Genomic DNA, 25,220 nt, shown 5'->3' on the forward strand with positions numbered 1-25,220 from the left:
CATAACATTCTATACATACTATACATGAACATTTCTAGAAATTTATCGATACAATATATGCTCAGATATTCAAAGCACAAAATGATGTTTCACTTGTCAAGAAAATCATAACTTTTGCAAGGTGCAGGAATCTAATATCTGTCCTAAAAATATAAATTATGTCATTGTTAACCTGTTCTTTAAAAGTTGGAATTATCTTCCTTTGTCTAGAATAGCTGTTAAAGCAACAACATCCAATGCAATATTTGATTTTACTTCCCACTGATAAATTGAAGCAATCTTTACCGTTCAGTGCTTTCAAGCACTTTGATTATATTCAAGGTAGGTGCTTTTTTATGCCCTGTCAAGAGGCATTACGTTTTTCCGTCTATGCGTCAGTTTGTCCATCTGTTCTTCCTACTGTCCCGCTTCAGGTTAAAGTTTTTGGTCGACGTAGTTTTTGATTGAAGTCCAATTTACTTGAAATTTAGTACACATGATCGCTATGACATGATCTTTCTAATTAAGTCTCCCAAACAAAGTTTGGAGACTTATTGTTTTTGCTCAGTTCTTATTATTTTTATTATTATTATGTCACCCGATCGACAATGTCGGGTGACATATTGCTTTTCCTCCGTTTCTTTGTTATGTCACCCGATCGACAATGTCGGGTGACATATTGCTATTCCTCTGTTTCTTTTTCCGTATTATTATTATTTTTCTTCCACCTAATTTTGTCCAACCGCTTTCTCGGAACCAAAGGAACCAATCTAAATGATAGTTCACTATAACAAGGAACCCTGACTTTCGAGTTGCAGTGCAACTTTGGAACTAAAAAATGGCTGCCGTTACCATGGAAACGGAACAATTGTGAAAAAATTCAGTTTTTGGTTTTAATGAATTATTTGGATATGTTTAAACTCAGAATCATTATATTTTGATACAATGTAGGTGCCCACTATATACTGGTTTTGGAGGATTTTGGCAATCATTGGAACTACTATGTTGCCATGGAAACCACACCAAAAATTTCAAAAATATCAGAATGCTCCAAATTTAATGAAACTTTACAGTAACGATGAGCAACATTGGTAGATGTGGAATTTGGCGTTAGAATTTCAAAAATGTCTGCCGTTACCATGGAAACAATGCAAAACAGGTCAAAATGGTTCAAAAACCTTAAAGTGGCATTTACTTTCTTAAAATGGTAGGTCAAATTGATCGAAACTTTGATGGTATGGTCCCTCCTATGTACCAATGTGGTATATGCCATTAACTTTTGGGAATGGTCTCTGTTGCCATAGGAACAAATCAAAATGTCAAAAATTTCAAAAGTTTCAAAATGCTCCAAAATTGATGAAACTTAACAGGATTGTTGACTGTCAAATCTGCATGAGACTTTTGAAGTTGGAATTTCAAAAATGGCTACCGTTGCCATGGAAACTGGAAAAATGTCAAATATTTTCGAAATGCTCCAAACTTAGTGAAACTTAATTTTATTGTAAACTGGCATGTATAGATGAGACTTTTGACTTTGAAAATTTCAAAATGGCTGCCGTTGCCATGGAAACAGCAAAAATGTCATGTTTTTAAAAATGATCTACATGTACTGAAAATTTACAGAAAAATGTATAGCCATGCAAATATGTGCATTCACTATTAAAAGTTTTTGAAATGGTTAGTGGCAATGGGGGGAAGGGTGACATCCGCTATTGCTTGCAATAGCAATTCTAGTTATGTCACCCGATCGACAATGTCGGGTGACATATTGCTTTTCTTATGTTTCTTTGTTATGTCACCCGATCGACAATGTCGGGTGACATATTGCTTTTCCTCCGTTTCTTTGTTATTATGTCACCCGATCGACAATGTCGGGTGACATATTGTTATTCCTCCGTTTCTTTGTTATTATTATTCTTATTCTTCCAATGATTTTTGTCCGGCAGATTTTTTGAAGACAATGGAACCAATCTTAGTGATAGTCAACTATAATGAGGAACAAAAAATTTCGGGTTGCAGTAGGTCATAGAACCATTAAAAATGGCTGCCGTTACCATGGAAACGGAACAAATGTGAAAAATTCCACTTTTTGGTTTTGGGGAATTATTTGGAGATGCTTTAACTTAGAATCATTATATTTTGATACAATGTAGGTGCCCACTATATACTTGTTTTGGATGATTTTTGGCATTCATTGGAACTACTATGTTGCCATGGATACTACACCAAAAATTTCCAAAATATCAAAATGCTCCAAATTTAATGAAACTTCACAGTAACGATGAGCAACATTGGTAGATGTGTAAGTTGGCGTTGGAATTTCGAAAATGTCTTGTGTTACCATGGAAACAAGGCAAAACAGGTCAAAATGGTCCAAAAACACCTAAAAGTGGCATTTACTTTCTTAATATGGTAGGTCAAATCCATTGAAACTCTGATGGTATGTTCCCTCCCATGTACCAATGTAGTATCTGCCATTAGAAATTTGGAATGGTCTGTGTTACCATAGAAACCAGCCAAAATGTCAAAAATTTCAAAAATTTCAAAATGCTCCAAAATTTATGAAACTTAATATATTTGTTGACTGTCAAGTCTGCATGAGACTTTTGAAGTTGGAATTTCCAAAATGGCCACCGTTGCCATGGAAACTGCAGAAATGTCAAATATTTTCAAAATGCTCCAAACTTAATGAAACTTAATATTATTGTTAACTGGCAGGTATAGATGAGACTTTTGACTTTGGAATTTTCAAAATGGCTGCCGTTGCCATGGAAACAGCAGAAATGTGATACTTTTGACATTGCTCAAAATGTACTGAAAATTTACAGAAAGATATATCGCAATGCGTTGATCTGCATTCACTGTTAAATTGTTTTCAAATGGCTGCCGCTTAGTGGCAATAGGGGAAGGGTGACATCCGCTATTGCTTGCAATGGCAATTCTAGTTATGTCACCCGATCGACAATGTCGGGTGACATATTGCTTTTCCTCTGTTTCTTTTTCCCTATTATTATTATTATTTTTCTTCCACCTAATTTTGTCCGCTCGCTTTCTCAGAGCCAAAGGAACCAATCTGAATGATGGTGCACTATAACAAGGAACCCTGACTTTCCTGTTGCTTTTCAATATTGGCGCTAAAAAAATGGCTGCCATCACCATGGAAACGGAAAAATGGTGAAAAAATATAATTTTGGAGTTAGGTGAATTGTTTGAGAATGCTTAACCTTAAAATCTTTAGATTTTAATACAATGTAGGTGCCCATTATATACTGCTTTGGGATGATTTTGGCAATCATTGGAACTACTATGTTGCCATGGATACTACACCAAAAATTCCCAAAAAATGAAAATGCTCCAAATTTTTTGAAATTCAAGCATAACGATGAGCAACTTTGGTAGATGTGGAATTTGGCATTGGAATTTCCAAAATGTCTGCCGTTTCCATGGAAACAATGCAAAAAGGTCAAAATGCTCCAAAAACTTCCGGGTTTGGTGAATAACTTTGGTATGCTTGAACTTAAAATCATCAAATTTTTATACAATATAGTTGTCCACTATATACAGGTTTTGAATGATTATGACAATCATTGGAAATACTCTGTTACCATGGATACAGGATCAAATATTTCAAAAATTTCAAAATGCTCCAAAATTGATGAAACTTAATATTATTGTTGACTGCCAAGTCTGGATGAGACTTTTGACTTTGGGATTTCCAAAATGGCCACCGTTGCCATGGAAACTGCAAAACAGTCAAAAATTTTCAAAATGCCTTGAACTTAATAAAACTTGATATTATTGTTAACTGATAAGTAATGATGAGGCTTTTGACTTTGAAATTTTCAAAATGGCTGCCGTTGCCATGGAAACGGCAGAAATGTGAAATTTCTAAAATGCTGTGAATGTACTGAAAATTTACAGAAAGATGTATTGCCATGCATATATGTGCATTCACTGTTAAACGATTCTGAAATGGCTGCAAATTAGTGGCAATGGGGGGAAGGGTGACATCCGCTATTGCTTGCAATGGCAATTCTAGTTATTATTCTTATTCTTCCAATGATTTTTGTCCGGCAGATTTTTTGAAGGCAATGGAACCAATCTTAGTGATAGTCAACTATAATGAGGAACAAAAAAATTTCGGGTTGCAGTAGGTCTAAAGACCAATAAAAATGGCTGCCGTTACCATGGAAACGGAACAATTGTGAAAAATTCCACTTTTTGGTTTTAGGGAATTATTTGGAGACGCTTTAACTTAGAATCATTATATTTTGATACAATGTAGGTGCCCACTATATACTTGTTTTGGATGATTTTTGGCATTCATTGGAACTACTATGTTGCCATGGATACTACACCAAAAATTTCCAAAATATCAAAATGCTCCAAATTTAATGAAACTTCACAGTAACGATGAGCAACATTGGTAGATGTGCAATTTGGCGTTGGAATTTTGAAAATGTCTTGTGTTACCATGGAAACAAGGCAAAAATGGTCAAAACGCTTTAAAAAACCTTCAAAAGTGGCCTTTACTTCCTTAAAATGGTAGGTCAAATCCATTGAAACTCTGATGGTATGTTCCCTCCCATGTACCAATGGAGTATCTGCCATTAAAAATTTGGAATGGTCTGTGTTACCATAGAAACCAGCCAAAATGTCAAAAATTTCAAAAATTTCAAAATGCTCCAAAAGTAATGAAACTTAATATGATTGTTGACTGTTAAGTCTGCATGAGATTTTTGGAGTTGGAATTTCCAAAATGGCCACCGTTGCCATGGAAACTGCAGAAATGTCAAATATTTTCAAAATGCTCCAAACTTAATCAAACTTAATATTATTGTCAACTGGTATGTATAGATTAGACTTTTGACTTTGGAATTTTCAAAATGGTCGCTGTTGCCATGGAAACAGCAGAAATGTGTAACTTTTGACAATGCTCTTATTGTACTGAAAATTTACAGAAAGATATATCGCAATCATTAGATCTGCATTCACTGTTAAGTTGTTTTGAAATGGCTGCCGCTTAGTGGCAATGGGGGGAAGGGTGACATCCGCTATTGCTTGCAATGGCAATTCTAGTTATTATTATTATTCTTCCACCTTTTTTTGTCCGACAGGTTTTTTGGAGTAAAATGGAACCAATCTTAATGATAATTCACTATAAGGAGGAACACAAAATTTCGGGTTGCAGTAGGGTCTAAGACCATAAAAAATGGCTGCCGTTTCCATGGAAACGAAACAATTGTGAAAAATTCCAGTTTTTGGTTTTGTGAATAATTTAGAGATGCTTAAACTCAGAATCATCATATTTTATCACAATGTAGGTGCCAGCCATATATTGGTTTTGGATGATATTGGCAATAATTGGAACCACTATGTTGCCATGGAAACTACCCCAAAAATTTCAAAAATTTTAAAATGCTCCAAATTTTTTGAAACTTCATAATAACGATGAGCAACATTGGTCGATGCGTAATTTGGCGTTGGAATTTCCAAAATGTCTGCCGTTACCATGGAAACAGTGCATAAGTGTCAAAATGCTCTAAAAACCTCAGGGTTTGCTGAATAATTTTGGTATGCTTGAACTTGAAATCATAAAATTTTTACACAATATAGTTGTCCACTATATACAGGTTTTGAATGATTTTGACAATCATTGGAACTCTTCTGTTACCATGGATACAGGACCAAATATTTCAAAAATTTCAAAATGCTCCAAAATTCGTCAAACTTAATATAGTTGTTGACTGGCAAGTCTGGATGAGACTTTTGACTTTGGAATTTCCAAAATGGCCACCGTTGCCATGGAAACTGCAAAAAAGTCCAAAATTCTCAAATTGCTTTGAAATTAATGAAACTTGATATTATTGTTAACTGGCAAGTACAGATGAGACTTTTGACTTCGAAATTTTCAAAATGGCTGCCGTTGCCATGGAAACAGCAGAAATGTGAAATTTTTTAAAATGCTCTGAATGTACTGAAAATTTACAGAAAGATGTATTGCCATGCATATATGTGCATTCACTGTTAAACAATTTTGAGATGGCTGCCGCTTAGTAGCAATTGGGGGAAGGGTGACATCCGCTATTGCTTGCAATGGCAATTCTAGTTATTATGTCACCCGATCGACAATGTCGGGTGACATATTGCTTTTCCTCTGTTTCTTTTTCTGTATTATTATTATTATACTTCCACCTATTTTGTCCGGCATGTTTTTTGGAGTGAAATGGAACCAATCTTAATGATAGTTCACTATAAGGTGGAACAAAAAATTTCGGGGTGCAGGTGGGTCTAAGACCATAAAAAATGGCTGCCGTTTCCATGGAAACAGAATAATTGTGAAAAATTCCAGTTTTTGGTTTTGGTGAATAATTTGGAGATTCTTAAACTCAGAATCATCATATTTTGATACAATGTAGGTGCCAGCCATATACTGGTTTTGGATGATTTTGGCAATCATTGGAACTACTATGTTGCCATGGAAACTGCACCAAAAATTTCAAAAATATCAAAATGCTCCAATTTTTTTGAAACTTCATAGTAACGATGAGCAACATTGGTAGACGTGCAATTTGGCGTAGGAATTTCGAAAATGTCTGCTGTTACCATGGAAACAAGTCGAAAATGGTCAAAATGCTTCAAAAACCTTAAAGTGGCATTTACTTTCTTAAAATGGTAGGTCAAATCCATTGAAACTTTGATGGTATGTTCCCTCCCATGTACCAATGTGTTATCTGCCATTAGAAATTTGGAATGGTATCTGTTACCATAGAAACCAGCCAAAATGTTAAAAATTTCAAAAATTTCAAAATGCTCCAAAATTGATGAAACGTAATATATTTGTTGACTGTCAAGTCTGCATGAGACTTTTGAAGTTGGAATTTCAAAAATGGCCACCGTTGCCATGGAAACTGCAGAAATGTCAATTATTTTCAAAATGCTCCAAACTTAATGAAACTTAATATAATTGTTAACTGTCATGTATAGATGAGACTTTTGACTTTGGAATTTTCAAAATGGCTGCCGTTGCCATGGAAACAGAAGAAATGTGAAACTTTTGACAATGCTCAAAACGTACTGAAAATTTACAGAAAGATATATCGCAATGCGTTGATCTGCATTCACTGTTAAATTGTTTTCAAATGGATGCCGCTTAGTGGCAATAGGGGAAGGGTGACATCTGCTATTGCTTGCAATGGCAATTCTAGTTATTATGTCACCCGATCGACAATGTCGGGTGACATATTGTTATTCCTCCGTTTCTTTGTTATTATTATTCTTATTCTTCCAATGATTTTTGTCCGGCAGATTTTTTGAAGACAATGGAACCAATCTTAGTGATAGTCAACTATAATGAGGAACAAAAAATTTCGGGTTGCAGTAGGTCATAGAACCATTAAAAATGGCTGCCGTTACCATGGAAACGGAACAAATGTGAAAAATTCCACTTTTTGGTTTTGGGGAATTATTTGGAGATGCTTTAACTTAGAATCATTATATTTTGATACAATGTAGGTGCCCACTATATACTTGTTTTGGATGATTTTTGGCATTCATTGGAACTACTATGTTGCCATGGATACTACACCAAAAATTTCCAAAATATCAAAATGCTCCAAATTTAATGAAACTTCACAGTAACGATGAGCAACATTGGTAGATGTGTAAGTTGGCGTTGGAATTTCGAAAATGTCTTGTGTTACCATGGAAACAAGGCAAAACAGGTCAAAATGGTCCAAAAACACCTAAAAGTGGCATTTACTTTCTTAATATGGTAGGTCAAATCCATTGAAACTCTGATGGTATGTTCCCTCCCATGTACCAATGTAGTATCTGCCATTAGAAATTTGGAATGGTCTGTGTTACCATAGAAACCAGCCAAAATGTCAAAAATTTCAAAAATTTCAAAATGCTCCAAAATTTATGAAACTTAATATATTTGTTGACTGTCAAGTCTGCATGAGACTTTTGAAGTTGGAATTTCCAAAATGGCCACCGTTGCCATGGAAACTGCAGAAATGTCAAATATTTTCAAAATGCTCCAAACTTAATGAAACTTAATATTATTGTTAACTGGCAGGTATAGATGAGACTTTTGACTTTGGAATTTTCAAAATGGCTGCCGTTGCCATGGAAACAGCAGAAATGTGATACTTTTGACATTGCTCAAAATGTACTGAAAATTTACAGAAAGATATATCGCAATGCGTTGATCTGCATTCACTGTTAAATTGTTTTCAAATGGCTGCCGCTTAGTGGCAATAGGGGAAGGGTGACATCCGCTATTGCTTGCAATGGCAATTCTAGTTATTCTTCTTATTCTTCCAATGATTTTTGTCCAGCAGATTTTTTGAAGGCAATGGAACCAATCTTAGTGATAGTCAACTATAATGAGGAACAAAAAATTTCGGGTTGCAGTAGGTCTAAAGACCATTAAAAATGGCTGCCGTTACCATGGAAACGGAACAAATGTGAAAAATTCCACTTTTTGGTTTTGGGGAATTATTTGGAGATGCTTTAACTTAGAATCATTATATTTTGATACAGTGTAGGTGCCCACTATATACTTGTTTTGGATGATTTTTGGCATTCATTGGAACTACTATGTTGCCATGGATACTACACCAAAAATTTCCAAAATATCAAAATGCTCCAAATTTAATGAAACTTCACAGTAACGATGAGCAACATTGGTAGATGTGCAATTTGGCGTTGGAATTTCGAAAATGTCTTGTGTTACCATGGAAACAAGGCAAAAATGGTCAAAACGCTTTAAAAAACCTTCAAAAGTGGCCTTTACTTCCTTAAAATGGTAGGTCAAATCCATTGAAACTCTGATGGTATGTTCCCTCCCATGTACCAATGGAGTATCTGCCATTAAAAATTTGAAATGGTCTGTGTTACCATAGAAACCAGCCAAAATGTCAAAAATTTCAAAAATTTCAAAATGCTCCAAAAGTAATGAAACTTGATATGATTGTTGACTGTTAAGTCTGCATGAGATTTTTGGAGTTGGAATTTCCAAAATGGCCACCGTTGCCATGGGAACTGCAGAAATGTCAAATATTTTCAAAATGCTCCAAACTTAATCAAACTTAATATTATTGTCAACTGGCATGTATAGATGAGACTTTTGACTTTGGAATTTTCAAAATGGCAGCCGTTGCCATGGAAACAGCAGAAATGTGAAACTTTTGACAATGATCTTATTGTACTGAAAATTTACAGAAAGATATATTGCAATTCATAGATCTGCATTCACTGTTAAGTTGTTTTGAAATGGCTGCCGCTTAGTGGCAATGGGGGGAAGGGTGACATCCGCTATTGCTTGCAATGGCAATTCTAGTTCTTCTTCCACTTCCTCTTCCTCTTCCGCCACTTTAAAAAATGAACTTGTCCGCAGCGTTTCTCCAAAACCGCTTGTCAGATTGACTTAGGATTTCATAATATGGTAGACTAATATGTCTAGGTGAGCCATCAATCTTTCGTTTGTGCATTGGGGTCTATTAAGGGGTATTTTGGGGGGTAGAAAGGAGGAAGGGGTTTACTATAGAACCCTATGGGATTTTATTTTCTAAAATTTTCAAATGAATATAACTTGAAAACTGTAAGTGATAGATACATGCAGTCTTCAGAAATGATTATAGGACAATAGAACAAATCACATGATATATAGGGGAGTCCCTGGGGGGTCATCCCCACCCCCTTCAATTTGAGAATATGCTTTTATCTTGTAAACGGTCCAGATCCCCACCCCTAAACCATATATATTCTTGAATGGAACGATAAAACAAATCAAATGAAATTAAAGGGAGGTCCCTGGGGGTCATCCCCACCCCGTTCAATATGAGAATATGCTATTATCTTGTAAACAGTCCAGATCCCCACCCCTAAACCATATATATTCTTGTAGGGGACAATAAAACAAATGAAATGAAATGAAAGGGAAGTCCCTAGGGGGTCACCCCGACCCCTCTTGTTTGAAAACTTGTAAACGGTCCAGATCCCCACCCCTAAACCATATATATTCTTGAATGGAACGATAAAACAAATCAAATGAAATTAAAGGGAGGTCCCTGGGGGTCATCCCAACTCCGTTCAATATGAGAATATGCTATTATCTTGTAAACGGTCCAGATCCCCACCCCTAAACCATATATATTCTTGTAGGGGACAATAAAACAAATGAAATGAAATTAAAGGGAAGTCCCTAGGGGGTCACCCCGACCCCTCTTGTTTGAAAACTTGTAAACGGTCCAGATCCCCACCCCTAAACCATATATATTCTTGAATGGAACGATAAAACAAATCAAATGAAATTAAAGGGAGGTCCCCGAGGGGTCATCCCCACCCCGTTCAATATGAGAATGTGCTATTATCTTGTAAACGGTCCAGATCCCCACCCCTAAACCATATATATTCTTGTAGGGGACAATAAAACAAATGAAATGAAATTAATGGGAAGTCCCTAGGGGGTCACTCCCATCCCTCTTGTTTGAAAACTTGTAAACGGTCAATATCCCCACCCCTAAACCATATATATTCTTGTATGGGACAATAAAACAAATCACATTAAATTAAATGAAAGTTCCTGGGGGTCACCCCCACCCCGTTCAATTTGAGAATGTACTATTATATTGTAAACGGTCAAGATCCCCACCCCTAAACCATATATATTCTTGTAGGGGACAATAAAACAAATGAAATGAAATAAAAGAGAAGTTCAGAGGGGGTCACCCCACCCCCTCTTGTTTGAAAACTTGTAAACGGCCAACATCCCCACCCCTAAATCATATATATTCTCGTAGGGGACAATAAAACAACTCAAATGAAATGTTGGTCAAGTCCTTGGGGGTCACCACCACCCCCTCCTGTTTCAAAACTTGTAAATGGTGGAGATCCCTACTTGTAAGGCATATATATTCTTGTATGGGACAAAAAATCAAATCAAATGAACATGGGACCATATGAATGAGGAGTTATGGGAGCTTTGTTTGGGAGACTTCGTAACAGCATCCTGTTACAATTACTTCTTGTTTTAATGCCAAATTTAGTTTGTACTGCTCTGCTAATCTTTGTTGAAATTACGGGCTTTGGACTTTGATAAATTGTTGAAAATCATAGTTATACAGACTTTTTTTTCTATACACCTTCAGATTTCGAGCTGATTTTCGACATGTGAGACTACCATCATGTTTGTGTCTACATGTGTTGTTGAAATTGCAGATTTTTCAACTTTATGAGACGGGGCCATTTGTGTCGTTTCAACACATCTAGTTTAGAAAAGATTTATTGATATACATTTGATTTATATTTTTGATAGAAAAAAGTTGATCCTCATCTTCAAGTTGAAGTCAAGCCAAGTATTAGAGCACGAAAACTTCAGGAAGAAAAGATGAGAAGACAACAACAGAAAGAGGAATACTGGAGAAGAAAAGAACAAGAAGCAAGATGGAGGGAAGAAATGAGGTACAGGCTCAAATAAGTCTGGTTTTTTTTTTTTTAATGTATTTGAATTCAACAGATATCTTATTTAAAATTAAAAGATTTCTTGTTAATTATGTATCTGTTCTCAATATTAGAAGAATCTGTGTAAATATGAAATTTATGTATTTTAAATCTTCAGTCAGAGCCCTTAGCTGACTTACATCTCAATCTTTGGGAATGTAAAATGACACTTTGATTGCCACTTGCATTGAATAAAGTCAGAAACTTGGAACAAGGAAAAGATTGCACATAAAGTTAGTTTGTTACAGATCCAGATTTGCAACTTTATGAAAATCAGTGTTTAAATAGTACTGTAAAGCAAAATATTTTTGTGGTTAGTATGTTTTTTGGAAGGAATGACCAATTTGTAGTTTATAGGTTTCAGGGCTCCAATCATAGAATATTCAGGTATAAAAATAAAGGAGGTGTATTTTTCAATGATTAGAAAACACATACCGCAGGACCTCAAATAGCCTAGTGTAGAACCATTCAAGCTAGACAACTCATAATGACCTGATTATATATATTTACCACAATGACTAAGTAAATTTGATTTTTCAATCTTTTTAGAATGGAAGAAGAGATGTATTGGGATGGAAGAGATTACTATGACTGGCGAGGAAGACCAGGAATGATGCCACGTGGCCCATTTATGCCAGGAGCAGGTCCTATGGGAGTAAGATATCTTTAAAATTGAATTACACATATAGATTGACAAATAGTATGTAATATGATATATATTGTGTTATTTTGTATAGGGGTTTTGAAGTCTAAATTATACCAGAAATCATCAATTACAAGTTTGGTTGATACTAAATCAAGGGATTGACAGTTTAAAGTTTATACAACATATTGGACATTTCAAATCTGAAATGCCTATGGATCTTAAAACTTAATGTCTTGCACACTAAAAAGATATTAGAGACTGCAAGAAATAGGTTCTTTGACAATTCAAAATTTTAAATTGATTACCATGAAAAAATGTCAAAGTATTCACATAGTACAGCAGACAGTGAAAATTTTTATTTATGTTCAATCCTGTCTTGTTAGATGTTTAAAGATGTATCCTAAATTGAAGAGAGAAAAAAACTGAAATGAATAAAAAAAAAACATTCAACTTATGATTTGATCACAAAGTGGTATCAATCCAGTTGATGGTCGACAGTGAAGTAAAGATGACAGATATGATTAAAGGACTAGGTCATAATTGTTATAACACCATTTGAAGTTCCCTACATATTGTGTCTTGGCTTTATATTTTTAAAGTAACACAAGTTATAATTGAAAACACAATATTGCTACATTGACTTCAGGTACTGGGCGAAGTAAAGAATCCTATAGTTGCATTTTATTGATATTTTGTGTGCCAAAAATAGAAATAATTTATTTGGTGTGTTTTTGTAGCCAATGCGACGTCCAGACACTTCAGATGATCGTCATGTGATGGCAAAACATTCCAGCATTTATCCAAATGAGGCTGAGGTAAGCATTGTATTAAAAAAGCTTGTTTATAATTGTCAAGGTACAATATTACATATTCTGAATGAGCATTCCATTGATGCTATCTTAATATTTTATTGCAAACTCGATTATACCTTTCCATAGAGACCTGTTTTTTCTATCTATTTAGCAGATAAACTTTTTTTTACTCGGGTAGATTAATCAATGAGTGATAGATTTCTCTTACAAGAAATTTAAAGGTCTGAGTGAATAAACTACACTGAGAAAAATACCTTTTGTATTTGTTCAACAGGACAATAGAACTGCCTAAAGTTTAAATGGACAGGTAACTATCATGTGAATCTATGGATAGGTACAATTGGGTTCGCAATAATTGAAAATGCAAAGAGTATTGGATTAGAAAATTACTAGAAGATGCATATGAAATTATACAAGGAATAATGTAAGGATCACTGGCATCTCTTTAAAGAACAAAGCACAATATAAATCATAATTTTTTTATTCTATATGTACAGTTATATTTCAAATATTAGACTAATATATGCTCTCTTAAAATTTTTTATAAGATGTGATGTGAAGATGTTGAAATACTAAATCACCTTTTTTCAGCTTCAAGCAGTACAGAATATAGTATCACTATGTGAAAAAGCACTGAAATTGGTGTCTGATTTCTTAGCAGAAAGGTTTGTATTTCATATTTATGCTGTGCCGTAAATGCATGTTGGTCTTTCCGGGCCTAGGTATTATTTTCAAAAATTGAGAAAAATATTGTTTATCTCCTATAACAAACTCCTGATATTTTCCTTATAATTTATTTATTTACTATATAATCTTCATTTTACAATGAATATTTGCAAGAAGGCAGGACTTTTGATCATCTCATGAGACTGCTATAAAGCAGCTATGTTATCTCTGTGTTGTTTTGTTTCTGAAATAACTTGATTTGTTTACATGCCATGTCTCAGCACATATGGGTTATGTCGCACCATACATAAAAAGACAAATAAGAGGTTTGAAATTGAACAAAGAAAATGTATTATATCATTCAAATTATGAATGGCCAGATTGTAGACAATTTTTTTTTTTCTAAAGGAAAATATCAGTTATTGATTTGGTGATGTGGGGGAGTGGCTGTTAAACACTTAAAAACACTTTGTCAAATTCTTTTTAAAGGTCCAGTTCGATTTTCATGATTTAAGCTTTTATTGTTGTGGAGTTATAACCCTTTTGGCCTTTCCCATTGGCAACCTCTACAAATGTTTTTTGTTTACTTGATCCTGTTTGGGGTCCAGATTTGCAAATATAATTTTTATGCAGGAAAATCTGGTTTTCTGTCAATCTGACAGTCTCTTGTTTTAAATAGTCTCAAAATGTACATCCTTTAAGTCTAATATGTTTAATTCCATATACAGATTTAATTATATAAGTAAATTCTTTGTGATTCCCAGCATTTGAAGATTGAAGGTACTGATTAGATTCTCAATTGTGACTAGTAGAAAGTTGGCAAGAAGTTCGAAGAACAAGGAAAATTGATAAAAGGTTGTTTCTTTGTCTTCTTATTGAAGAGAAAAATGGGTTACACTTTTCACATTTCTTATCATCAAGATGTTGTTTAATGAATCAGCCGTATTATTTTTAAATGTTATGAATTTTTCATTTTGGAAAGCATTTTACTGCCAAAAATCACATAAAAAACATGACTATCCTTTTCTTTTATGCAAGAAACTTTCTTTTTCAGCTTGCCAAAGAAAGTAGAAGTTAAGATGGAAGTTGAAAATAAAGAAGCTGCTAAGGATGCGAAGGAGGGGTTAGTGTTTACAATCACATATATTTTTATGACTCAGTATGAAAGTTCCATGTAAATAGATACCCATGTAAGGCTTCACTCGAAATGGTCACCCTTTGACAAATTTATCCTGCCTATTCAATATGAAAACATTTATGAACCGCTGTTTGTTTGATATCACATAGATTGAAATGGGACAGATTAGATTTGTTGCAGTACATAAAACAACAAAAACTATGAGTATATAGAATTAACTAGTTCCTGGTATTTGATGCCTTAATTAATCAATGATCTTGGACATTTTTCACATCTATGATTGTTTTGAATGTAGTCATCAAGAAATATATTATATTCCAGAGAGAAGAAAGAAGACAATCAGCCACCTAGAACACTGAAGGGTGTAATGAGAGTTGGTGTCCTTGCTAAAGGACTGTTATTACATGGGGATCTCAATGTTAACTTGGTAGTCTTATGTGCAGAGAAACCTACCAGAACATTACTGGAAAGAGTTGCAGATAATTTACCAAAACAAATTGCAGCATGTCTAACTGAAATGAAGGTATCTTACAATCATATAGCTGCCTCTCTGTCATACAAGCACCATCCATGATTCAATCATTGCAAAAATACATTAAACAATACATTTAAGAAAGGACAGTTATAATATATGCATCTTTAAAGCTGAGATAATACAAACTATAAACAAGTACTTAAGGATGCATTATGTAAAGGCATACAATTAAAAAAGCATAAATAGTTTTGTTAAAAAAATACATTGATTTTAGTTGATTTCAACTTGTTTATTGATCTTCAAATTCAAATAAGTATTTAGATGCATGATTGTCTCGAAGTACGAAGTAGCTAATGTAAAAAATAATCTTGATACTTTCACTCTTATATAGCTTCCACACTTCAACAAAAAATAATTAGATATTTTGTTTTTCAACCATTTAACCTGGGTAAATGTACAAAGTATTTGAAAGAATTATTTTTGGCAAATACCTACTGGGTATTAATAATTTTTACTAAAATTAAGTTCCTAACCAATCAATTCTATTTTCAGTCTGAGGAAAAATTTGAAGTGAGACGATGTGTTGAAGAAGCAGCTATTGTTGTTACCAGTGATGCAGAAATTAAAGCATCATGTACCATCACTCTGACCTCTCCAGTCATGAGGGAAACAGCAACCCCTGAAGGAGGTAAAGACAAGTATTAACGAAAGTTTTTATTTCTTAAATTTTGGCATTAAAGGAAAATTGTAGAGTGGTCATGAACATCTTCAGGCTTATTGTGGACTCATTTAAATGAAGTGCAGTCAAGCTCAAAAGTATATATAAACTATAGGATAGGGGCCTGGATGTACTTCACTTTGATAGAAAGAGTCTCACAGTTCAAAAGTTCCTAGATTCTGAGGTCATTTTGTATTTGAGGTGGTTTGGTTTGTAGTGAGGACATGATCATTCTACATTTTCTAAAAAATAATTTCTACCACATATTGCATTAGACATGTCAATAGGAAAATAGAAGGCTTTACCATACTGGGTTTATGTATTGTCAGAATTAGTAATCTAAACACAGATTAGTACATCGCATAAACATTGGTTCTTCATAGGGAGAGTTGTCAGTATTTACACAAGTCTCAATGTTAATTTTAATATGAAAGTTTATCATGGCACTTCTGGACTTAATTTTAAAGTTGTTCATCTATACAACAAATATGTCCACTTTACATATACAGTACTAAGGTTATGGAGATTTAAGTGGGACTTTGATGTTGCTGATAGTTGTTGAAGCTGTCTGTTTATTAAGTCCAATGCACACAGGTAATAATAGTTGTAAATATGTATTATTATACATCCTACAAAAGTTAAAGTTTGAAATTTATTTTATGCCAGTTCCTGTAATGAGTTCTTGGTAATTATTCTTGATCTTTGTTTTCTTAGTTTTTGTACAAGTAAAATAAGTAAGTAAGAAGATACACTGTTCATGAATAATATGTTTCACAGAATATGTAATGTTTAAAAAGAATAACTTAAAATGAGGATAAAAGAATTGTTCCATTTACTGTACAGAAAACATTAAAAAAAATAATGGTAAAGAAACAATGCTTGAAGAAAGATTAATTTGTAGATTGTTCTACTTTTTTATTACATGTTGTCAAATATAGTATGGTGAACAGTATATTTTCTTGCTAATTTATATGTCCTTAGTGATATCATATGTCCAGAAGTGACCAAGAATTCCTCGAGTTTATTCTCATGCAATGCGAAGTACTAAACTTGTCAGACAACTTCTAACCAAGTATGACTTGTATTCTGTACCATATATTTCTATACATATTCAATATGTAAACAAGATTGGTACAGAAAAACATTTCATGCTGCCTTTGATTATGATATCAATGGAAGTTATTAACAATATGACACTACATGAAAAACAAATTATTTATATTTTGATTATGTTAATAACTGTTTATATTGTGCTAACATTGGGAAGCCTTCTAGACAATCTACTGCACAGGTCAGAGAACATCCAGTCTCTCAGCGGAAGGATTTTTGACCATAGCAGCAGTTGTGGACTCCATTGGGAGAAATCTGCATTCAGACATTTTTTTGGTCAGTTTCTTAAGTTTTAGAGAAATATAGAAGAATTCCTACAGATTTTTTTCATGGTTTTTGTACTCATGTTTTTTGCATGCTCTGTGTCCATCAGTTTTAATGGAGGAGGATTATTTTGCATGGTTAAATTGGTAAAATACATTAGTATTGTAATTTAATTTAATTTTTTCTATTTTTACTAACAAGCTGGATCATTTAAAATAATTGTCAAGGAAATCAATAACCATTTATGCAGTTAGTAATTAAAAAAAATATCTTTGAAATTTGTAACATTTTTTTTCTTTTTTTTTTCTTTTTAAAGCCTAATTTTATTGTGAAAATTGAATTCTCAGTTAACCAATGTTTATTTTCTGTTTGTTTTGTTACTGTGTCAATGTTCTGGTAAGGATATGTGATGATTGACATAATATTTTTTAATTAGAATAAAGCATGCTTATAAAAAACAAAACAATGAATGCAAAGATTTCATCCTTTGGGGTCTGCATAAAAAGGCTTGCCAGTCTGCTTTGCTCATGGTCAAACACCCATTCCTACAACCTGCTATTGTGTTAACAGAAACTTCAGCCACGCCTGTAACCACCAAAGATCCACCAGATGTATTGGACAGGCAGAAATGCCTTGATGCCCTAGCAGCTCTACGCCATGCTAAATGGTTCCAGGTTGGAAACTTTTAATTTACTACTTTGCAGCCTTATGAAATATACTTTTGATGTTTTAAAGCAAGTTTTTGTACATATTTTTGTGGTTACTAAGTTATGTAAGAAATGTGCAGTCACTACCTGAAATCTAAAGCACCTATAAATATGTTCATGAGACTATTTTTGTGTGCATGAAAAGAAAATTAAGAATGTCCTGGCTCGTAAATACTTCGAGAAATATACTGTAGAGCTTATATATGAGGTGATTTTATAGTTATAGGTGCTTACAGAAAAACCACAAGAATCTGAACAAGTATGAAAGCAAACAAAACAAAACAATGATCAATCTTTCTTGTGTATAAAATACCATAAATAAAAGCTGATATATTTAGATGCAAAATCTTCCATACTTCTAATCATGGTTACATAAAGACATTCATTGGTCAAAAAAATCTAATCAATGTAAACAGTGAAATAGTAGGTTTCTGCCATTGTCATATTTAAATTAGTGAACAAGCTTTCTACAAGTCAAAGCCAATATCTCAGCTTACAATATTTTGTTTACTGTAGTTCACATATTTTAATGTCAAGCTTATGTTTTCTTTCAAAGATTTGTTCAAAATATTGCACTTGCTTTGTTCAAAATGCAGGTTTTTCATTGAGAAAATGAAGAACTACAGTAACGTTATTTTTTTTTGCAATAACTGTAAACCTGGCTTTAACAAGTAAGGCCATTTAATTGTTTTATTTATACTCTCAACATTAAGCAAGAGTTTCAACCATGTAAAAAGATTGATCATTTGTGCCAACATGAGGCTGGAAAGTTGATATGCACACACAGGGCTTTCAATTATATGACCAAAGGTGGCTCCATTCTTCCAATAATATAAGAATGGAAGCTGTCTAGTTAGTTAAATGGATTACATAGAAAAAAGTAAGACTTGTTTTATTTGAAAGCCCTGAAAACTAGGTCTAAATAGAAAAATCTAGTTTCATTTATCATAATAACCCATTTACACTCAACTTTCTTTTTAAACACATTTATTTGACCTCCAAAATAGATGATTGTTTATTGTTGAAATTTGAGTGTTAGTGTGAAAATACTTTTGGAAAATGTGGATGAAATTGATATAACGATAGTTCAATTTATATTAACCATAAAAAATTATCAACAAAAAATTACAATTCATGACAAGGTAAGTCATTTTATTTTTCTTTGAACAAAAAAAAATCTTTTTTTCACCATCCACATTTTTCTTTTTATTATTACAGAAACTTGTGTAAAGTAGATTTGTTTTGTATAATTTTTACAGGCTAGAGCAAATGGACTGCAATCCTGTGTAGTGGTGATTCGTATCTTGCGTGACCTTTGTCAGAGAGTACCAACATGGACACCTCTCAACGAATGGGTAGGTTAATTGAAACTAGAAACTAAGTATAGTGTTTTCTTCAGGAGTTGGTTTGCTATAAAAAAAAAATGCCTTTACTTGAAACAAATGAAAGGGCTTATACTAATCTGCAGGACTTGTTTAATATATAAGTCATTAGATTATATAGAGTTCTTAATGATGGCAATAAATTATAAAGGTATGAAAGAAATTTATTAAACCTAATACGAATGAATGAACTAAAAATATTTTTCCTCCGTGTATTAGAGGTTTTTGATACTAACTGTTATAAACTGTTTACAGGCTATGGAACTATTAGTAGAGAAGTGTGTAGCCAGTGGAGGACCCAGCATGAGTCCTGGTGACGCTTTAAGAAGAGTTTTTGAATGTATTGCATCTGGATTACTCCTTCCAGGTAAATGTCAAAATTATCTGAATTATTTAAAATATTTTGAAGCTCAGACTTAATGCAATTTAATTTATTTTAAAGTTGTGCGTGTTTAACACTTGACACATTTTTCAGCACACTCAAGTCATTTTTTACAGAAAAAAAAAGAGTATAAAATATAATAAAACATATTAACTGCCTTGTTGATATCCAGATTTTTCATCCAAGACCGGTTCACTCAGTCTTAGAAACATATCAGATTGCAATTACATAGTAAGTTACCATACCTTTTCAAAATGCCCATGGGGGGTTTTACATGCAAGATGGCTATTGTAGTCCTACAAAACCTTCAATGGGGCCTTCAAATACATTTTAAAGTTGTTTTTTGGCTTCTCCTTACTTGAACAAGCCTATGGCCATTTTACAATTAATTGTTTTGTTAAAAATTATGGACAAAATTGATCTTTCAAAATTATTTTTTTGGAGCCTTCATGGGGGAAATCCCCCACAATTAGTGACAGTTGGCAGGTATGAGTTACCTGTAGACGTTTTCTTTAAGAGTTGGCTTGATAATTCAACCCATTCTTACTGACCAAAACATAGTAGGGTTTTGTTTTGTTTTCATACTTTATCAGCATATTCTTGTAATGAATATTGTTGAAAGGTAACTGTAAACATTGCACTTGAGGATAGGGAGTCCTTGAAAAGTATATCAACCTGTATAATTATACATGTATAGAGGTAAAAAATAGGGCACTTATTTTCATGGTTTTCGTGGATGGCATTATCCATGAATTTATGTGTCCAAAGAAATATATAGATTGTTCAAATTATTGTTCAAATTAAGATGTGGAAAGATCGTAAAAAGAAAGTAGGTTTGACTCCAAAGATATGGATGGACATACAATCTATAGTATATATCAAATTCTGCAAATATATATAAGTGAAGGCAGGATTTTATCCTTTTAATTTTTAAAAATCCTACACTGTACGACTCTTAGATTTCCCATGATGATATGCAATGATGAAGTACTTTTACTCCACACAATTTTCATACACAAAAAAAATTATTGGGATTGCCTTGAATAAGAATTAATTTTATAATTTAGGGTATATTTAAAGCATTTGTTTATTTAACCATTTTCTTTAGGTGATATGTTTATGGCCCAATAAACTACTTTGAAGTTCGTTAATCAGTTGATCCTTCGATCTTAGGTTAATTAGTGTCTATACATTTGTACTTCTGATTACATGGTTGCAACAACTGAAATGCAATTTCATTCATTCAAGACAATTAGTAGGCATAAATGATGCAGCGTATTTGAAAGCAATTATTTTATCATAAATGTGTTGAATGTTGTCAGTTAGGACAGACAAGAAACGAAGTATTTTTACAATGTCCCACAAATCATTATGAAACAACATATGATTATTTTCGTGAGTCTGCATTTCTGGTTGCTTCAAATTTGTAACTTGGTCTTTTTTTTCTTCAAAAACATAAAACCTAGGAACATGTAATTTTTGCTCAAACTATGAAAATTGATATACACGAATATATGTAATATTTGTTTTCATTTTGTGCTATACATGTATGTTTTTAAGCAATTTTCAATAAAGTAAAATTAAATATCACTCATTTCTACATTTCAAGTAGATTTTAAAAATATTTCAGCTGTTAAAAACCTGATTGTGTTATATTTTAGCTGGACCAGGATTACATGATCCATGTGAGAAAGATCCAATGGATGCTGCTACATCACTGACCAATCAGGAGAGAGAAGATATTACAGCCTCTGCACAGGTATTAAACATTTCTAGATCCAGATCCCAGACATAGACAAATAAACAAAAAAAATATTCTTTATGATTATTATAAGATTTAATGAAAAAAGATGATTAAGAAATTATGAATTCTTTAATAGTAACCACGCACGATGTTAGGAACTTAGGAATCAGTGAAATATTGCAGAAAATTAAATGGGTTCATTATTAATTGTTTGATTCTCAGATTAAATGAGACTACATACTTCTGTGAAATATACATTTTCTTTTTTAGCTCACCTGGCCCAAAGGGCCAAGTGAGCCTTTCTTATCACTTAGCGTTCGTCGTCGTCTGTTAACTTTTGCAAAAATCTTCTCCTCGGAAACTACTGGGCCAAATTTAACCATACTTAGCCACAATCATTATAAGAGTATCTAGTCTAGTAAATATGTCTGATGACCCCGCCCACCAATCCAGATGGTCAATATTGCTAAAAATAGAAGATAGGGGTAAAATGCAGTATTTGGATTTTAACTCTGAAACCAAAGCATTTAGTTTCAATCTGACACTGGGTAAAAATGTTCATTAAGTCAAGATCTATCTGCTCTGAAATTTGCAGATGAATCGGACAACCCGTTGTTAGGTTTCTGCCCCTGAATTTGAAATTTTAAGAATATTTTGCAGCTTTTGGTTATATCCTGAATTTTATTATAGATAAAGATAAACTGTAAGCAGAATTATGTACAGCAAAATAAGATCTACTAATAAGTCATCATGACCAAAATGGTCAATTGACCCCTTAAGGAGTTTATAGTCAATTTTTAACAATTTTCATAAATTTTGTTAATTTTTACAAAATATTTTCCACTGCAACTACTAGGCCAAGTTCATTATAGATTGAGATAATTGTAACCAGCAAGAATGTTTAGTAAAGAAAGATCTAAAAACACACCACCATCACAAAAACACAATTTTGCTTAAAAAACCATATGTGTCCTTAGTTTAATATGCACATAGACCAAGGTGAGCGACTTTTTTTTTTAAAAGGAATAAGTGATTTACCATGAAATAAAATATCCTAACTGATGTTACATTTTTTGCTTAGCATGCATTGAGGCTGATTGCATTTAGACAAATACACAAGGTTCTTGGTATGGATGCCCTGCCAGCACCAAAATTACGAATGCGCATGACTCCACGGAAACGACGCCGCACTGACAGTGAGAATACTGGTGCTGATGGTGATGGTATGTAATGTGATTTATTTACTTAAGTTGTGATTATTAGTCCCCTACCAACAAAGTCAAAGTGTACTTGAGGTTTGCACTCCATCAGTCTGTCTGTCAATTAGTCAGTCCAGCAAATCAGTTTTCCACACTTTTTATCATCATGCTTGAAGATTTTGATTTGAAAATTGAAATGTATAGTTTTATCATGACAATTTACAGATCCAAGTTCAAATTTTGTTCCTGTTGGATGAGTTTGTGCAGAGTTATAGTCCTTTGACTTAGAAAATTTACTCAAATAATCGTTTTCTGCACTTTTTCTCATCATGCTTAAAGATATTGACTTGATATTTGTTAAATAGTTTACACTATGACAAGTTATAGAACAAGAAAAACAATAATTCTGTGCTGAAATATTTTCAGACAAACCATTCGTTTATATGACTGCAGAACATTTTTGGGTTGGTATAATGCTATGATGTGGTCTGCCTTTGTTGTCGTCCGAAGACACATTTGGTTTTCAGACAATAAATATAGTTAAAGCGAATGGATCTCTATGACATTTTACAGAAAGGTTCAATACTGCAAAAGGAAGGTTGGGATTGAATTAGGGGCCAAAAACGCATGTGTGAAGCATTTCATCATGAATGATATTGTATGTATATGTGTCACAAACTGTCTATTACTGGTATATTATATCTGTAATTAAAGCCAAAAAAAAAAGGAAAATTTATTCATTTATATTTGGCTTCATGGAATAAATCATCGAAAGAAAGCATTTATGACATCAATCTGCTTTTAAAATAATACTTAATATGTATTTATTAATGTTCATATATTAATATGAATGTTCAAATTTGCTTTTAATCCATAATGTTTGGATTTTAAGATGATAACTTTATTTTATACATTTAAAATATATCATTTTTAGTTGCAGGTGAGAAAAAGGACAAAAAAGATGAAGTGACAGAAGAGTTGAAGAAATGAATTTGTAACAGTCTTTCAAGGGACCATAAGCAGTTGTGTTTATATGATCAAAGTGGATAATTGTATCATTGTTAAATTGGCAAACTTTAACATTACTTATTGTTCAGTAGATATTTACTTATTCACCTTATATGAATGTTTTATTATTCTTGTTTTATTTTGTAAAGCCTGATAGACAATGGGAGGAATCAATAGGGCGTTTTATTTACTAACATGTATGCCCTACACAAACTAGATAACCCTGTGTCTTTCTCTGACAGTGTCAACTTGTAGCAAAAGCTTATGGTTGATGAATTTTGTAAAGTATTCATTTCATTTCTTTTAAAAACAAATTCTTATTTTTGATTACTTGCATATAGTTAGTTACCCGTTGTTCCATTCCTCTTGATCATGAGTACAGAACATATTCTTTGTAGGCTGGAAATTGTGTTAGTTCTTTAAAAAAATATACAAATTGAAGATTGATATATGCGGACAGGTGTTAAGAGATCATTCAGGTTGTTGCATTAAATGAAAAGCACAATATTTTACCAGCATATTAAAATGTGTTTATGTGGTAGATTGGTACTAAAACAAAGGTTTTCATTGATTAGGGACATATTGTGAAAGCTTGTGCTTGAATGTTAGGTACAAGCTTTGTTGTTTATGAAGTCGGACATGATAATAAACAAAGTTTTTGATTTGATAAGGAAGATATTGTATATTAAGCTTGTGCTTGAGTGTTAGGTAAAAGCTTTGTTGTTTATGAAGTCAGCATGATAATAAACAAAGGTTTGATTTGAGAAGGAAGATATTGTATATTAAGCTTATGCTTGAGTGTTAGGTAAAAGCTTTGTTAGTTTTCAAGTCAGACATTTGAAAGCTTGGTAATTGTAAAATGTATATAGAAGGCTATATTAGCCATGAGTGAATAAAAGTGCATACAAACATCATGTCTGTATTATTCCTTATATATGTTTAGACGAGTTGTATATACATATATATATACAGCTATTGAAAAAAATGTATTTCTCCCATTATGACTAGTTAAGTCTGGCAGGCAGTGAATAATAGTTGTAAAAGCCATTCAAAGGACCAAGTTGCAAGATTGCACAACCCACATCTACCTTTTCCTTTCAGTGCTTATAAAAAAAAACATGTAAATTTTACAGGGAATTTTTCGACAAATTCAAAACAAGAATATAAATACATATTATCCAGCTGTGCTCTAGACAGTCAAAATAAACTAAATTGAATCATTGTCCTTCTCAATTTAACAACAGATTACAAGATATATGACCCAGATTGTTATTACTCTTGAGGCTTTAATTGAAACATGTGTTGAATACAAATTAAAAATTGTATATTTGAAACCAACAGGAATTACTGATAATATTGGACGGAACAACAAATACTGCATGCATATTGGGATAATAGATATAAGAAGTAGTTGTATGAGTGCCAATAAGACAACTCTCAATCCGGTCACTGAGCCAATCAAGTCTTTATTGTTGCTGCTAA

At 33.0% G+C, this 25,220-nt stretch overlaps 1 protein-coding gene and 1 long non-coding RNA gene across 6 annotated transcripts in view; both read left to right on the forward strand.

The window, feature by feature from the left end:
- Window positions 1–23,868, forward strand: part of LOC143072390 (zinc finger RNA-binding protein-like) — a 40,234-nt gene extending 16,366 nt beyond the window's left edge. For 3 of the 5 annotated variants that reach the window (XM_076247297.1, XM_076247300.1, XM_076247298.1), the window contains 13 exons: window positions 11,303–11,448; window positions 12,037–12,142; window positions 12,871–12,948; window positions 13,537–13,610; window positions 14,666–14,734; window positions 15,071–15,272; window positions 15,777–15,912; window positions 17,887–17,990; window positions 19,283–19,378; window positions 19,661–19,772; window positions 21,449–21,546; window positions 22,613–22,754; window positions 23,665–23,868. In XM_076247297.1, the coding sequence (XP_076103412.1) occupies window positions 11,303–11,448; window positions 12,037–12,142; window positions 12,871–12,948; window positions 13,537–13,610; window positions 14,666–14,734; window positions 15,071–15,272; window positions 15,777–15,912; window positions 17,887–17,990; window positions 19,283–19,378; window positions 19,661–19,772; window positions 21,449–21,546; window positions 22,613–22,754; window positions 23,665–23,720 (1,419 nt within the window). In that variant the 3' untranslated portion in view covers window positions 23,721–23,868. The remainder of the gene's footprint in view (window positions 1–11,302; window positions 11,449–12,036; window positions 12,143–12,870; window positions 12,949–13,536; window positions 13,611–14,665; window positions 14,735–15,070; window positions 15,273–15,776; window positions 15,913–17,886; window positions 17,991–19,282; window positions 19,379–19,660; window positions 19,773–21,448; window positions 21,547–22,612; window positions 22,755–23,664) is intronic. The other 2 variants (XM_076247299.1, XM_076247301.1) reach the window with 1 other exon arrangement.
- A 450-nt stretch (window positions 23,869–24,318) lies between these two features.
- LOC143072391 (uncharacterized) lies at window positions 24,319–24,652 on the forward strand. Its single transcript, XR_012977159.1, has 2 exons — window positions 24,319–24,446; window positions 24,544–24,652. It is a non-coding gene; the product is annotated as an uncharacterized LOC143072391 (long non-coding RNA).
- The last annotated feature ends 568 nt before the right edge of the window (window positions 24,653–25,220 follow it).

The sequence above is a fragment of the Mytilus galloprovincialis genome, chromosome 4 (assembly GCF_965363235.1).
Source record: "Mytilus galloprovincialis chromosome 4, xbMytGall1.hap1.1, whole genome shotgun sequence".
Taxonomy (NCBI): Eukaryota; Metazoa; Mollusca; class Bivalvia; order Mytilida; family Mytilidae; genus Mytilus; species Mytilus galloprovincialis.